The 18078-nt window shown below is 34.1% G+C and overlaps 1 protein-coding gene across 1 annotated transcript in view; it reads left to right on the forward strand.

The window, feature by feature from the left end:
- Positions 1–18078, forward strand: part of FBXL13 (F-box and leucine-rich repeat protein 13) — a 92990-nt gene that overhangs the window by 59473 nt on the left and 15439 nt on the right. Inside the window, exons 14-19 of the mRNA XM_010581100.1 lie at positions 635–733; positions 1365–1482; positions 1639–1801; positions 4645–4764; positions 5792–5918; positions 12747–12830. Of these exons, the coding sequence (XP_010579402.1) occupies positions 635–733; positions 1365–1482; positions 1639–1801; positions 4645–4764; positions 5792–5918; positions 12747–12830 (711 nt within the window). The remainder of the gene's footprint in view (positions 1–634; positions 734–1364; positions 1483–1638; positions 1802–4644; positions 4765–5791; positions 5919–12746; positions 12831–18078) is intronic.

Consider the following 18078-nt stretch of genomic DNA (forward strand, 5'->3'; position numbering starts at 1 on the left):
CCCTGAAGCCACTGCATGGAATGATAAAAGGAATAAACTGAATTGACAGATCCATCTGTCCATTCATAGATTCACTGAATATTGCTCTGTCAGAGTATATAGAGTTGGTGATGTGGTCCTATGTGAAGGATTCTGTAAACAAGCTCCATGTTATTGTGATTGCATAGGGTCTTTCTTTGTATCCCATCTGAATTTAACACACATTTTACTATGGATCTGGAAAAAAACATGATTAGCAAGGTTTACCATATCCAAACCTTGCTTTAAACTAGATGTGAGTACTTGCCATGTGTGAATACCTCATAAGGTTGGGAAAACAAAGGTAGAAGGATGTGACGATGACATTTATTGCTACTCCCATAAATAGTGTTGACTGTAGAAATTGTTGGGCCTTACTCTTGCTTGCTTAGTAGACACATTTTTGGAATAGATCCTGGATTTGGATTATGTTGTTAAAACTTCAGAATAATATGTATGCCTCATGGGTCTGTTTTTCTTTTGGGGGATTAATGTATTTCTTGTTTTAGTGAGCATCTAGGTACCTATGATTTTAAAGGATTGAAAAGATCTCAAGCCATTCCTGTATTGTTTTTGTTAGGCTTGCTAAGATATAAATATTTTATTTCTTACTTAGATTTCAGTTGATGGCTTCAAGAATATTGCCAATGGCTGCAGTGGGATTCAAGATTTGCTAATCAACAAAATGCCAACTCTTACAGACAGATGTATTCAAGTAAGAAATTGAAAATAAATCTGTACTTTGAGAAAATTTTTGTTGTTGGAACTAGGTTACCCTCTCAAATGACTTTAAAGAAAGTTATACAGATACAATTTAAGAGGAAAATTTCTCACTGAAAACAGTTTTTAAAGCTATTATCTAGTTATATTTATAAATCTTGCTCCCTTGCCATCACTTTCAGAAAAATTCAGTTGTCTTCTTTTGCTACATGGGTATCGCTGAATTATGGTCTTCCAGTTTATAAATGAGAGTTTTTCATTTTTTTCAGTGTTAAGCAAATATAATGTATGGCAACAGCATTCTGCTACTGATTTTGCCCATCAAAAAAAGAATTTTCAGGCTTCTGCAAAGATTATTGTTAACTAGACCAGTGTCTCGGGTTTCTGCCATACTTCATGTCTCCAGTTGCTTACTTACTTTTCCTTGTGTTCTCAAGCATAATAAATATATGTAGAATTTCAGTAGTTTATGTACTGCTCACTGTCTAGAAGTTACTGTTAAAACGGATTATAACTATTTGTTTGAAATTGTAACATTTGGTATTATATGCAGAATATTTGCTAATCTTTTGTTACGTGACAGCATAGGTATATGAATATTTTATTTTACCTTTCTCCCTTTGAAGGCTCTGGTTGAAAAATGCCAACAGATAATGTCTGTTGTCTTTCTTGACTCTCCACATCTTTCTGATACAGCTTTTAAAGCCCTTGCTGAATGTAAACTTGTCAAGGTCAGCATTGAAGGTTAGTATAATAATTCACAAAATTAATAAGATGATGTATTTTTAAAATTCATCCAGATAATTTGAAATAAATCTTTCAGCTGATTTCAGTGGGTATTTGGATCAGGCCCTTAATGTATTTCAGATGTGTAACTTACATCTTTGTATATTTCAACAGGGAATAACCAAATTACTGATTTAAGTTTCAAGTTGATGAGTAAATGCTGCCCATACATCAGGCACATTCATATGGCCGATTGCCCGAATATAACAGATGCTAGTCTTAAGATGATTTCACCATTGAAGCATATTCTTGTACTGAATGTAGCAGACTGCATAAGGTACTATATCACGTCCGGATTTTTGTAAACCATTGCAAAGGAATTTTAGTAAAGTTAATTATGCTCGTAATAAGTCCTGTTAGCACATCTTTCAGTTTTAGAAATAAATTCTTAGGATGTTAATGCACGTATCTTAATATTTTAAAAAATATTTTATACAAGTAGGTTTTTGTTCCTGTATATGTTTGCAAAAACCATTCATTATTACTCCAGTTCAAGCAAAAAAATCAACTGTAATATTACTTAATAGCCATGGCATATTTTAGTGCTGGAATTTGGCTACGAAGAAGATGAAAATGATAACCAAAGACAATGCCAGTGCCACAGCTCTATTAAAATTTGGATATTGTTTAATTTTGTGAATATTAAAATAATACTTCATAACTATCTAATACTAAGATATAAAAAAAACTGCCATTTTTTACAATTACCAAGACAACGTTGTCATTTATGTGGTAGAGGAAGGGTATATTTTGTGAAGACTGTTTTCCACTTCAGGTGTGTCATGTGTCAGTAGAAACGAAGACAAATGAAAGGGCTTCCAAAGCTGCACACTTGTTCCCTGTTTTGTGGCACAGTGATGGAGTCAAGGGTGGGAGGGAACAGGGAACGCAAAACCTCCAAACATTTCAAAACCAACAAACCTATAAAATAATACAAAGAAGGTAGAATTGCTGCTTATCTTAAAATTTCTGACATCATGTGAAGTAGGAATTCTGCTTTAATGTGTAACTAAAGGACTTTTTGTGCCTGTTAATGCTGTATAAAAATCTGATAACATTGCATGTAGATGAGCTGAGAAGTGCTGGAGTAATACCATGACATCATGTTGGTAGTTCAACTTGGTAGATGAGACAGCTGCCTGCATTTTCTGGTTTAACATTTAGAAGGCTGGATTTTCCAGTCTGTTAGCCAAGTTTTGGGCTGTGAGTGTGTTTGCACATGTGTCTACTGTCTCTACTGCTAAAGAATTGCTGAATTACCTTAACAAAACTTTTTAAGCAGTTGTAAAGCTATTGTAAAACTCTGTGCTTATATTATTACTTTTGCAGACTAACAAAGTTATAGATTGTAATACATCTAAACTTGGTAAAGAGTTTCTCTCAAGAGATATGAAACTACAAAAGGGGGATTGTTAGTATTTATGTTTCTCTTATTTGGACAGTGTGTTGCTATAAAAGTTCACATTGTGAGTTAGAAACATTTAGGAATTTCTCATAGAAATCAAGGGAAGCGCTATACTGGTGGTGGAATCTTAAGAACAGATTTTGAAATGCTTAGCCATCTTAGTGCTCTTAATCAGTTTCCTTTTTTTCATAGACATTTCATCTTAGTCTAAGAGTCTAAGTTTTTCTAACTTAGTCATGTGGAAAATTTTTTGAGAAATGAAAGAGACAGAAAGAGCAAATCTAACAATTCAGAATTCTTAAATTACAGGAAGTATTTGACTACATGTGAACAATGAAGAAAGAAAATTAACTGATCATGATTATTAGAATTAAGAAATAATAAAGATGTGAGTAAAAAGGTGTCTAAAAATGGACACAGGCAATGTGGTGGCTCATACCCTGGGCACATTTTCCCAGTTTAAGTATGTTATCTTCATGTATGATAAAGCAGTGTGTGGCCTGTGTTCTTATACAGTTAATCAGCTGACTAGAGAAACTGAACATGTGTATTCATGGAACAATTATTTCAAAAGTTATAATGTGGCTATTTCAGTCCTCAAGCCCAGTGTGGTTACAGAATATGTGAGGTTTTTTTAAATTCACTTGACTACATTGCCAGGCTCTGCATTCCTTACAGACTTTATGCAAGTTAATTATTCTGAAAGTGTATTTCTTAAATTTATCTATCTTGAATGAAGAACAACTGCACTGTGAAATAACACCGAAACTACCACAGTGGTTGAATTATTGCAGAGTGATTACTTTAACACTTTATGAATTATAGCTTCATCTGTAGCTTGTGTCACACAATGAGGCTCTGTTCAGGTTATCATTTTATTACTATTGCTATTCCTACCCATATGTTTCTAGGACTTTGGGATTTGCAGTGATTCTTTGCAACAAACTGTACAAGCCAAAATTCTGTCCTACAGAATTCTGGGATTAATTTTTTATTCATCAGGGAACACGGAATAAATACTGGGAATGTATTGAAAAGCTAAGTGTACAAGTAATGTTAAACATTCCAGAGATATGAACTGTATTGAAACACTTGCCCAAGTTGTAGTCAGCTCTCTGACACTCTCAGCTTGGCTGAAAGACTTAATTTTTATAGCCTTTGTGTATATTATGAGTTGGCAATTTGTGTGAGAGATACAATTGATTAAATGAAACACTCCAAGGACAAAATAAGGTTACCTCTTCATGCATGTGTACAGTACAACTACTACATACGTATACTACGTATGACTTTTACTTCTGTGCTAGAAGATAATTTTTCCTTTAAATTGTTTCAGTTCCTTAAGTTAACAAAGATACTAAAACAAATAGTACTCTAAAATGTTTAAACAGGTTCTGATACTTTCTAGAAATGTTTTCCAAGCTCTGTCTTTTGGAACGCTATCATATCTGAGTGTTGGAACTAATGGAAGTTCTCGTAATCTCCAACAGAATTTGATTCAGAAAGTTCTGGTTTTCAGCAGTTCCAAAGAGCAGCATCTTTCTAATCAAGCCATTAATTACTCCAACTCCTTTGGGGTTTAAAAGGCTATTAAAAATAGACCATTATTAATTTCTGCTTATCTACAATGCAGGCTGCTGAATGCAAATTATACATTGACTTGTATGGAGTAGGAAAAATACATATTATAAATATTGCCTACATTTCTCTTTTAGAATCAGTGATGGAGGTGTAAGGACATTTGTACAAGGTTCTTCAGGAGCTAAGCTGAGAGAGCTGAATTTGACTAATTGTATTTGTGTCACTGATGCTTCTGTCACAGAAATAGCACAAAGGTACCATAGTCCAGTACAATATTTTTATAGTGTGGTTAGACTTTCAACATATTTCTAATGTTAATGTTCTTAATTATGTTAATAAATGGGTAAAATTGTACAGCCAATTATATACAGAATATTGTCCTAGATAAATGACTAGTCCCTTTTGGCATTGTGAATCTCTTTAAAAATGACCCATTATATAAAGGGGAATTCATCAATATAAATATGGAAACCTGAGAAGTCTTAATTTTAGGGTGGAAAAAGTGCTTAAATGATGGTTGTCAGTGACAAAACTGCATTAAAAGATTAGTATGTATAAGCCACATTTTTGTAAACTCTATAAATACTGATGTCTGCACAAACAAAAAGCACTCTATTGATAAACTTCTTAAATTCCAGTTCCTCAGAAGTAGGTATTGGATAGCTGAGCATCACTGAGCATAGATGCACTGTTTGAGGCGTCACATTTCTCAGGTCTTCTGGTTTGGTTATGGGAACATATAGTTTACAGTGCTTATGCAGTGAAATTCAGTCTTCCATGTGTGGTCAGTGAGTGCTGATTTGCAGAACGTGAAATGTCTTCATTTGCTGTGCACCATTACTTGTGTAGCTGTAGCTGGGTGTGGATATAGCCTTGGGGTCCTGAATTCTGTCATTGCAGTGAGCTTTGAAGCTTCTGTGCAAGATACAAGGGATTTGGAGATGGGGACAAGTCAAGTATCAAACTAATGTAAAAAATATTTTTATTTGTAGTACAGGTTCTTGATTTCCATATTTTGATTTAATTTCATTGCTGTTCATGGTTTGAAATATTTGCAATGCTTATATATCATGAGTACAATCCTGTAAGTGCCTATGTAAGCTAGGTATCAAAAGTCTGGTATAATTCCATGGGTTTAGAGTGCTTATTTTCATAGGTCCCCTGAAAAAAACTTATCAAGGTTTATTATGAAAATGTACTTGCTATACTACATTTCTGTAACAAAAGTGGAAACATGACATTTCTGTTTGTTTGGTTTGGTTTTTTTTAAATTTAATTTAGATGTCATGAATTGACCTACCTAAATCTGCGTCACTGTGAAAATGTGACTGATGCTGGAATTGAAGCTTTGGGAAATATGTCATCACTGATATCCATTGATCTCTCTGGAACCAGCATCTCAGATATGGTATATATATATGATTAAAGAATGATGAATGTGTTTACTATTTATTTAGGCTTTCTGAAAAAATACAATAAAAATCCATTCATTTAAAAACCTGCATGGATATGAAGCAGTGGAGTTGCAGTATCATGAAAACATATTTTAGAAATGTATATTATACAATATTAGCCCATGTATAGGCAGTACCCAATAAAAGGTAATTCTTACATTGGACAATTCTCACATTTGAAAGAGAGAAACAGAAACCGTCAAAAAGAGAAAGTTTGGCTGCTGTATAACTGATCTGAAAAAAAAGTTTGTTAAACAGAAATTTTTTGCTCCAGGATGATTAGACCTGAGGAAAACTGAAAGAAAAAAAAAAGGTATCTTTTACATTTGTAAAAATTGTGTTTTCCATGAACTAGATTTTATGGTGAAAAATCCTGATTGTTAGCTCTAGCAGAGGTACTGCTCTACACTGTGGTCTAGAAAATAATTGCTAGTGAAAGAATTACTAACAAGGTATCTTCAATGTGTCAAGTTGCTAAGACTCTGGAAAGCAAAATAGCAAGTGTGGGAGCCAGGTTAAACATCACAGGCCTCCTCATTAGATGTTCTTGGCAGGTGCTGCCTTGTGTGCGGGATTCAGAGCCAGTTCTGCTGTTTCTTTTTCTTTTGGGGCAAACTCTTTTCACTTAACACAGAAATCTAGGAGAAATGAAAACTTGCCATAGACACTATTCACTCAGTCACTGTTCAAACAGAATTTTGACCGAGAACTTTATTATTGGCTCTAACACAGAGTTTGTGTAAAAGTAATTAAAATGTGAAAAAAGTAATTAAAATGCCTGTATCTTTTATGGAGGCCTGAAAAAAAATATTAAGCTAAATAAAGAGTGTTGGGAGATCCAAGAAGGCTTCATGTAATGCAGTCATTTAAAATACCATAAAATTTTATCTGAATGAAATTTATAATGCCTTGAATTACAGTCCCACAATGTTTCAGTATAAATGTTTTCTTTCTCCTTGCCTGCCACAGCTAGTATTTTAAAATGCTGTGTTGCTTCTTATTCTAGTTTTCACATAGCACAACCCATGACCTCGGCAATAAGCCAAGCTCTTTTGCTTACACTGCATTTCTAAGGCATTCAGTTGCCTCCCTCCCACAAGACACATAAATTAACCCGGAAATTGGCCATTTATCATTTTCTGTAGTTTCTGATCTGATTGCTGGTACTAGCTACAAAACTGTTATGTTTTTTGCTGTTCACTGTGTTTTACGTATATAACGTTCACGCAGATATAATAAATGCATTTTCTAATCTTAAAACATGATTTGATAAAAGGAAATCTAGCAGTCTGCTTTGTAACAAGCTACTATTTGTATGCACTGACTTTCTATTATGCATTTTATTAGCATATAGATGACGTTATATGAAGATATCTTTCAATTTAGACTTTGTAAGTACTGTCACCAGATTGCTTCCAAAATGTAGCAGAGCACGCAATGTTTTATGTGCAGTAATCAACACCATTATGCTGTGCTGATAAAGAGAAATTGTAAGGCTCATGCGATTTCCTGTAGTCTGTGCAGTAGATCTCTGTTGTTTTTGCTGTCTTCCTATTTAGTGTGAAACACGTAGAATGCGCAAGATAGATTTGCACTACACAGGAGAATTTTCCTTTCTTAGTTTTTCAAATGTCAGCAGAGTCATTCTGCCCATCAAAGCAGAGCAGAATTTACTGGAATAAGGATAACATATACTTAAGGAAAGGTCAGAGGAGAAAAGATACAGTAGAGTCAGATTTTCTTGCAGATTTGTGCCTCAGGTATGACTGATTTAAATATTAATCAAATTGGAAGTTTTTTCCACTATTGGTGCCTTCCTGTGTAGTTTCTCTGGTGCCAAATAAGTGAATTGTTCCTGTTGCAATCTGTCTTTCATTCAGGGAATGTGTTGCATTTGGAAGAAATATATTGACTCTTAGAATTTTCCTGATGAGATCTTGTTAATAAAATAATATTTACAATACCCTGTAGACTCACGGTAATTAAAATATGCAGTGCTAATAAGAAATATAGCGCTCATCTCTCTCTCATGTTTGGAAAAGTTTTTTATCCTTGTCCTGAGTCTACTTATCAACAGAAGGACTAGAAATTGAATATAAATAATCATTACATGTATTCAAATTTTGGCATTCTGTAGAAAGTTATGCATTTTACATTAAGAGAAAATGCCTAGGCAAACTTCTAAACAGAACCTAGAATAAGGCAAGTAATTCATCACGTTTAAGGTTGTATGTACGCTTACATGTCTTGCTAAATAAAAATTGAAGACCATTCATTAACAAAACCAAATATCATCCAATGCAGAGGGTATCAGCTTTATGCATATGAGAGACTGGTGGCATACCAAAGATGTTGCTGCACTTTTTTCATTAGGGCTTTGACTGTATTGCTCTTACTCATATAAAATACATAACATAACATTAAATAAAATAAAACACAATTACATTAAAAATATTAATTTATTCATTCAGTTATTTTAGCATTCATCCTTCTACATGTCAGAAAATATTTCCTTCTTTATTAAAGATTAATTTTTTAAAATAAATTAACACACATTTTTAAGTCTTGATAACTTTTTTTAATGGTGGGAAGGACATTTGTTCTGTTTTATCACAAAAAACAGAACAAACAAACATTTGTTCTGTTTTTGTCACAATGCCCTGACATAGACTTGGGGAAGCTTAGCATCAGTGGTGAATTATATGCAGTGTAATAATGAGAGAGAAAAAAGTAGACTAAACCAGAAGAAATTGGTAAAATACTTTAAAAATGGGAAGAACCCTGATACACTTCTGAAATGAAAGATAAAAAGGAAATATGAAGTATACAAAGAAATATTCTTTGCTTCTGCATTTTGTTCCACAATGACTGCCATGCATGAAATTCTCTCTTGTAATAATCTAAGGCCCCATTCTCTCTTCTGGCTGAAATGCCTCCTCAAGAATTGTCTGTGGCATCAAGTCAGCTGATCAGTCACAGATTTTTTGCATGCTATGTGTAGTTACTCTTTAAAGTTGAGGATAATTTGTAATCATTGAGAACTCTGGAGTAGTGGTTATATGGAAGTATAAAGGGTTAGCTCAACTTTCTTTACTTATGTGTTTGTACTTAATGATCTTCAGATCTTGGCTGGTCCTGAAGGCCAGGCTGCAACGTATTTACTAATATTTTAATAACAAGTTTCTAAGTAAGGGATAAAAAACCTCCAAAAGTGGCATTTTGGCTTTCCACAGTTTTCTAGAGTAATTTCTTTGCACTCTTAGTGGGCTTCTGAATCTACGGTGACTTGAATCCATAGCCTGGCACCACATTTTGGTCTGTTAGAAAATTAGGCCAGTAGGTCTGAGTAAGAGCCTTGTGAAAGTTAAGAAAAAAATATCAGGTCTAATAGATATAGCTAGCAACAGACTGCAAATGAATTAGTTGCATTTGATTTCCAAAGGAAAGGAGGTAACAAATCACACACATTCCCAAGGCAGGGAAAAGGAAATGTTAAAATACATTAAAGTGGGCTCCAAATTCAGATGTTAGCACTCCAGTTTGCTTGGGAGAATAGAGAAGGAGAGAATTTGACCTGGAGACTTAGCAACTTAATTGTGCATAGAAACAGGAAATAGTAACACAGAGTCATTACAATCAATGCCAGATGTGCTAACACCTTGAGTCCCAATGCAAATCAGTAGGAAGTAAAGATACTTAGCAATGGTGAAAATTGGGCTTGATATTTTTACAAGATATTTTGTTACAATGGAAGCCCTGTTGTCTGGACTTAGTGTCAAGAAACGTTGGCAACCGTATTTCGTAAGTTATGATCTGGTCTAACCACAGAAGGTGTTAGGTACAGAAATATAATTTTATGGCATGCATTGTACACAAAATCATACAGAGGGATTTCTGTACTGCAATAGAAGAATGTCTCCACAGTTCATGTAAACAGGTCTGACCCACCTTTACATTAGCTCAGGTATTGGATACAGTATAGCTACATTTGCTTAAGAACTTACCCATTTTCCAGAAGGTTTTTTGCTATCTGAAACTGAATTTTGTTCTGCCGCATATGTATTGTTATTAGCAAAGTGATACTGCATGATAGGAATTACATTCCTCTTGTCTAGTGTTTGATCCATGGAACTGGTGCCTGACTGTGGCTAATCTGTGCAGAAATCTGAGCATTTTAGAGGATAAGCTGAGTCATTTCATATTAAATGGCTCAGAAATAGAAGGTGGGAGATACCTCTTAATAGCTGTCTTCCGAGATTGGAGTCACTTTGAGGTCAATCTGTTTGGTTTAGGGTATGAACAGGAAGTAACATATTTATATCTCTGGAACATAAATATACATTACAGATGCTGACCTTTAAGGTTACAGAAAGATATGTGAACAGCAATCTCAGAAGTTGAAAATAGTGTAGCACATGGTTATTGTTAACGAGAGACGGTACATTCATTGCAGACTGTAGTTGAAAGGCAGAGACTTGCAGCTTGTGAATATAGAGTGGTATGCCACAGTCTCAAATGACTTTTGTCTCTAGCAAGTGAAGACCCTCACCAACTAGTACAGTTGATACTCATTTTCTCATCTACAAAAACCATCATGAAATAATAATAAATGAAGTTCTGAAATTTTCTGCAGGCCTTACGTAATAAGGTAAATGAAACAGAACAAAAACGTAAAAATTGCTTGAAAAAAACAGCTGTTGGAGAGGAATAAGAAGTTTCTCTTAAAATTGTTTTCTAAATGGAAATGGTAATACACATGCTATAGAAGAGATGCAGGACAAAGTCTTCCCTTTCTCCATGGCAACAGAAGATTGATCAAAGATACCTGGGGTGATTTCTTTATGTTAAAGGGGAAATATGTTCTTGGAGACACATAGGGTGGGTGATCCTAGTCTGTATGCTGCACAGTATTGCTTTTGCTAGCATCTATTTCCAATGATAGTATGATCACTCTGACCATATCTTTCAAAAATGTCTGGAGGCTTAGTATAGAAGGTAAAAGTCTCTAGAAATAGGTCAGTATCTTGGATGGAGATCCCTGATGTTATCTGTCAGGGACTACTACTGAATAAATCAGGAAGTCTAATAAAACTAGTGATAATTGGCTCCTTTGTATATATGTTAGATACAAAAATAATAATTAAAAATTTCATATAGCTTAGAAGAGGTGTATTTTTGGAAATGTAAAAGTTTCATAGTTTTTCTATGTCATAGACAGTTCCTAATGACATTCCTTGTCTTCCATGTCTTTGCTCTTTCCCTTCTCAAATCTGGAATTATTGATGAAACACCTCAAAGGAGACCTTGGTTTTCATTGGGGAAAAAAAAAAAAGTTGTTCTGTAATTCAATGTCACTCTTGTAATATAAAATGATTATAAATTATCTTTGGAGTCATAGCAGAATTAGTTGTCATGTAGCAAAAAAATCTTTATAATATTCTTTAATATTTCATTACCAAGTACGTGAAAGTGGCACCAATTTTAAATAAATAAAACTGCAAGAAGAAATTAGTCCATAAGGTCACATCTATCACTATCAGTCTCTGCTGTCAGGAATTCAAGTTCTGACATAAACCCATTTGGGGGTTTAAGTACATAACTGTTTTTTTGTCTTGAATAGGAGTGCTGTGGTCAACAAAAATTTGAAATCTGTAGATTTTAATGAAGCTGTTGAAAGTAATGGTCACCACATAACTGCGTCTGCTGAGAAAAATACAAATTTCTTTGTTTTTTTAAGTAGCCAGGATTGGAAATCTCCTTCATTTTTTGTTTTTATTCAGCTTGTGAGATTTCAGGAATTTGCAAAATTTGAACTCCAGCCACACTCTTCCAGCATTATCATTACAGTGTCCACATCTGGATTCCAGACACTTTTTACATGTGCTTATTTTTTCAAGATGGTATTTCCTCTCTGTGCAGTGCTGTTTGCTGCCTAATTGTAGATAATTTATTAACCATATGGAATAAAGTAATAACTTTGTCTTTCAGTAAAGTTTACTTTATTGATATGAAGCACAGACATATTCTGCTGTGACTATCAAAATACATTTTACAAAATCAACATTTAATTCTCCTTCAAATTAGAGAGTTTAGGATCAGAACATGGTCCTGTTTCCTGGTGTTCAAGGAATAAATATCACAAAGCATCTTTGGATCCTTTTGCACTCCTAAAATAGGAATTTACCAAAGTTTTCACCTCCCTATTGTCTTGAGTATGGGCGTTGTTCATGCACCCATGAGTGTGACTGGACCATTTCAAATGTTGTCTTGTACCACAGCTGTAGCCATAAAGCCCTTACTGGTAAGCAAATCATAAAGGCAGCAATTTTAAGATATTATTTGGTTGTTGCAAATAGTATTTTGTTCTTCCAATAAAAAAATTTGTGAAAAGTTCTTTCAAACCCAAATTTTGGAGGAGATCTGTAAATGTATATTGCTTTATGAGAGTCCTGGTCTGTGTCCTGTGGAACTATTTCACACCACACTACTTTTTTCTTCAGTTTCTTTCTTTCTGAACAGGTAGGAAAATCTAATTCTTTGCTTTCTCAGTTGAATTATTTCTGCAAAGAATTCTTAACTCTTGTACATTCTTCAAGCAAAAATTGGATGATAAACTATATGTGTTCTGCTGAAGAGAATGTCTTAAAAGGTGCTCTAATTCTTAGATAGAAGCTTTAATACACAGACATTGAATATTATTGACCGTTTTAACATATTAAATGTATATATATATATAATAGCATGTTTTGATTTTTAAGATTAATTTTTCTGGAATTTTTTAGGGTTTGAGATCCCTTGGCCACTATGGAAAAATAAAGGAACTTTCTATATCAGAATGCAAAAACATCAGTGATACTGGGATTCAGGTAAAACTTCACCTCTTTTCTTGGTGTTTCCTGGAAGCCTCTCTATTTCTTCAAATTAACCATGTCCAAAACTGATATTATTTTACTCTGTACATCATCATTCATTCTTCATTACACCATTCTACACTCTCACTCCTACAAATGATTCTCCCCTTTCATACCTTTCAATTTTTTTCCATTCCTTCCATGAATTTTAATGCGTCTTGAATTCTGCTTGACTCTGAAATTCACTCCACAAGAGCCTTAATTTCTACTGAATTGTACTGTGCAAATTGCAATCTAAATTGCTGGTACTATTACTTCTTTCTTGCTCTACAAATCCTTCACCAATTTCTATCTAAAACATACTTTTCCCATCGCTGGTGTGGGCTTTCAGGTCTTGCTTTCTGCTTCTTTGGTCAGTCATTTGTTGAATGCCCTTTTTAGATGACTTAGCATGCCTAGCTCAATGGAATAGTTGAGTTTCTTTTAGTCTGTTACACTTGGTTCCTCATGTGCTGCTGATACATTGCTACACATCATTATCTCTTAGTGACACAAAAATATGTCTCAATATACCTCTAAAGGCATATTTCTTACCAGCATAAATGGTGTGATTATTATGATTAAACATAACAAACTATATTTCAGTGAGAAATGCATGTGCATCTTCTCCAGATTGAATAGATGTATTAGCTGGTTTATGGGAAAAATAGCACAAATGGCACTGTGTTATTATTTTAATAAAACCTTTAAACATATCCTAAAAACATCAAATGTGTAATTTATTCATATCTAATGATGAAACTAATCTGCTAGAAAATGGACTACTTGTATTTTAAGCTAGGTGTTTGAAATACTGGCTTCTTATTCTAAAGATCTCATCATGCTCACAGCAAGACATCTATTGAATCTCAGTAAACTTCATTTTTTTAATCGTTTTTATTTTTAAAATTACTACTAGATACAGTGGTTTTGAAATTTAAATATTGGATCTGGGCAATATCAAGCTAGATATTGTTCTTAAAATAAAAAGATTAGGTTACAACATGTATTTTTTAGTGTTCTGATCTCATACTTAGCCTATGAACTTAGAAATTTCCCAGGGTCAATAATCTTTATAAAGTAATCAGACAGGAAATTAATTAATTTGTAGAAAGGCAACCTACTAATTGAAGTTGCCACAAAGGCAGTTATGTACACTGATGATAAGTTATGAAGTTACACAGTGAGAAAATACTTTCTCTTTTGAATAATTAACAGTTATCATAGACATATTAATACTAATACATTGACACTAGTACTAATACAATACTAATAATTTGAATTTCATTTTACAATGCTTATAAATTTCTTTCATATTTCTGATTTACTGACTCTTGTTTTTTTTAATGAATGTCAACAATGAGACTTGCCATCCAAATATTTATTAGACTTACATTATCATCACAGCACTAACTACATACTAAATTCTGATTTATTAGTACTCATTGTCTCGTTTTGGTAAAATCAGTTATTCAGTGTTACTGTAATTCTTTTTATGGGTAAAGCATTGCACTGGAAACTGCAAAAGATTCTGAGAGGGTAATAGGGATGATCAGAGGTATGGTACAATCTCCATAAAAGGAACAGATAAGGAAGCAAGGAACCTGCGGTCTGAAAAGGGGATGGCTGAGGGAATACGACTGAGATCTGTTCAATCGCAAGTGACATGAAAAGGGTGGATAAGGGTCAACTTTTTGCTGTTTACTTCTATGCATAATTTAGTGGGCATGAAATGAACCTAGTTTGAAAATTCAGCATGAAGAAAGGGAGATGACCATTTCCAAAATGTATAGTTAAACTGTGAAATTCCTTATCACAGGTTGCTTGAAATTTACCTAAATCCTTATGGAGGTTTGACAAATTCAGTATGGTTGCATAGATTTACTGCTTTGTGTTTCAGAGCGATATAAGAAATAAACACTAGTTGGTAACTACTGTAGAAAAAAAGAACCATCCATCTTGTTAGGAAGGAGGGAGGATTTACATCCAAATAAGAGCACTTTTTTCTGTAACTGAGAATTGTTCCTAATCATATGTAACAGAAATGCTTAAACCATGTTTTTTAATTATATCAATTTCATGCCCATAAACAGTTGCAGATCATAAGGCTGCAGGTACAGGCAATGCCATCACATAATCCCAGTCTTCAGCTTCTACATTTTTTCCATTATAAAGCTCCAACATCCATCATTTTATAGCCATATATTGTAAGAATGAGTCAGTTGTTGCTGTACCACAAGGGATGCATCTGGATTGAATCTTTTTACCCAACATACACGTCAGGCCATTAGGATTTGCTTCTTTAGGAATAATTCTGACTCGCCTTTCATGACTGTTCTGTGTAAAGTTCCATGTTTTTAACCAAAACAATGACCAAGTATGTACATTTTGTGTACCTCACGGAAAGCCGGGCAGCGCCAGCACTGCTGCTTTCAGAGGAGAATATTCACTTCTGCGTTGTGCTATGCTTATGGCTAAGAAGCTATTTCAGTTATCTCACTATGTAGAGTAAGTTCAAAAAGAGACTGTGGAAAAAAAAGTGTGTATGCTTTCCTTGTCTGCCATATGAATTAGAACTTTTTGAGGAAGAAAGCATCAGCAGGGAGTACATGTAGGAGTTAGTTACAGAAGCCATGTTGTCATGGATCTAGGGAGGGCAGGAGAAAGAAGAAGAGGTATGAAGTAACTTGAAACAAAATGGCAAGTCCTTTTTTGTAAGTTGATTCTAAGGATAAGAGTTTGTGGAAAATTTGTAGAGAGTAATCCCATTGTATGCTGCATGACTTGGTTATCCTTTGATTATATAAAGAATATTTAACTTATGCGAAAAGAAAATGCATATTAAGAGGGCTTTACTAACACTGTTAAGGTAAATTGCTGCAAAGTTATAAAATAACTAAATAATAGAACCAAAAATAATATAAACAGAAATAATGTTGACTGTATAGTGTTAATTCTTTTACTTGTTCCCAGGCATTATAGCAGTATGTAAATGCCTATGTGATCACATATTTTGTAAATAGGATCTTTGCTCATTCATAACTCAGATGATGCTCACTTAATAAGCAGTAATTTAGTATTTCATATTTTCATTGATGCTTGTGTGTGTCCTCAGGCCTTATTTACAGAGAATGAAAATTGTGCAAATAAGTTAGAAAGTGATGTTATTTCCTTCATATGGTATTTGATTCTTTGTAGCGTCTAAATGTTTTGCAAACATAATTTATCTTCACAACTTCTGTTATTTTCTTTATAGGCATAGAACCAGGGATACAGAGATGAAGAGAGCAAACAAAGCTCCATTCCCTTTGATGGCAAATATAACTTTAGTGCTATTTGCAAAATAATATAGGCGTAGACTTAAACTTAAGAGCAAATTCAGAACCTGACTTTGAAGGATATTTTAAATATGTGTGTAGACAAACTATGCCAGTAAAAACAAGATAAACATATCTCCCAGGCATTGAAATCTTGGCTTCAGCTTGTACTACATACCCCAGCCGAGAATGCAGTGATTAAGTCATCACATCTAAGGCCTAATTCTGAAGGGAGTACAGTTTCTCTTACACATGGATAAAAAACATTGATTTACTGGGTTTAGAATGTTTCTGTATTGCAGGTAACAAACAGCCTGTAGAGCTAAGATTGAAATAGGAAAGGTACAGAAGCCAATTAATATAAAATCTGAATTGTCCACTCTAACTAATCCTAACTTAAACCATTGGCATTCTAATATTTTTGTAAAAGAAAACAAGAACCCAAAGCCCAAGCACTGCCTTGCTACAGCTGTGCTGGTAGATAGAAAAAAGAAGCTAGAGTGAGGATACAGACAAAAAGTTCTAAAATTCCAGTCTATGAAACAAATTTCAGATTTAATAAGTTTCTTTGCATCTGTTTAGGTAAGACTTAGGAAAATCACACAGAATCACGTAATTTTTGGTCATAACAAAGCTAATATTTTTCAGTGATCAACGATATGTTAGTGTCTGAGTTCCTGTTTTACATAAGGAAAAAATAGCTATGTGTCAAAGGCAATAGTCTGATTACTACAGATTTTTTTTCAGAATGATAAATATGCAATATTTGTGCATGATAATGTGCATTTGTGTGTCTCTGTGTGCATGCACATGTGTTATTTATCCATGTGGCCCTTAGTCTGTTTACTTCAGGACTACTTCTTGAAAGTTTTGAAAAGCTTCGTGCAACCAGTGTTTTTTATTCAATCTACTACATAAGTATTTCCTTCTTTCCCCTATAGAGGTAAAATTTCCATTCCAGTAAATGACAAATTACACTGGCCTCAGGCCAAGATTAGCAGGCCTGGAAGATCAACTCAGTGACAAATTTAAGGCATCTCACCATGGTTTTAGGATGGACATCACAGAAGAGGAGAGATTCTCACTGAAGCTAAAGCTTCTTGAGCTGCAGAATGTTCTGTGATGCCCACATCATGGCACTGTTAGGCGAAGAAATACGATTTTATGTTGTTTGGTTCTCGAGTTAACAAATCTGCAGGGTTTTCAAGAGAAGGCTTCCACAAATGCAAGTTATGGTCTACCTCCTCCTTCTCTTTATAGGCCCAGAAGTGAATATTTTCAGGTTTGAAAAAGATTCAGGCCAAAAGGTAAATGAAGTTTCAGAGTGCAAAGGAGAAAAATCTATTTCATGAATCTATGTGGCCTCTCATAGGAGTTTCATTGCAAACAATAAATGTGCATAGTATGCCAGTTATAACTACCCATGTTTCATGAGAAGCAAAGTTTTATGTGGGATAATCTGATGCTATTTAAAATATACACTTTAATGTGCATTTTGCTAAACATTTTCATTCATATGATCACCTGTCACAGGTGCAAGTATCAAATGTAAGATGAAAAATACATGAACACATTGAGTTGGTCAAATTGTCCCTTTGGTCTTTTCAGTTGGTCTTGTAGAAGAGAACATGGAAAAAGTATTCATGTAAAAATTAAAAACCTCATGTAGAAGCTGGAATGTCGTAGCAGTAGTAGTAGTAGTAATAATAGCAATAATAGTAATAATACTACCTTACACCTATTTATCACTTGCCATCTGCAGGTCACCAAAATGTTTTGTAAACAGCTCTTGCAATTTCATAATGTCTGAAGTTATCTCTTCTCAATTTTATAAGCTGGGAAAGGTCACTGAATGGTTTGGTCTGTTATTTTCCAAATGTTCTGTTTTACAGGGTGTATGAAAAAGC

Source organism: Haliaeetus leucocephalus, unplaced genomic scaffold (genome assembly GCF_000737465.1).
Source record: "Haliaeetus leucocephalus isolate CR32 unplaced genomic scaffold, Haliaeetus_leucocephalus-4.0 Scaffold751, whole genome shotgun sequence".
NCBI classification, from domain to species: domain Eukaryota; kingdom Metazoa; phylum Chordata; class Aves; order Accipitriformes; family Accipitridae; genus Haliaeetus; species Haliaeetus leucocephalus.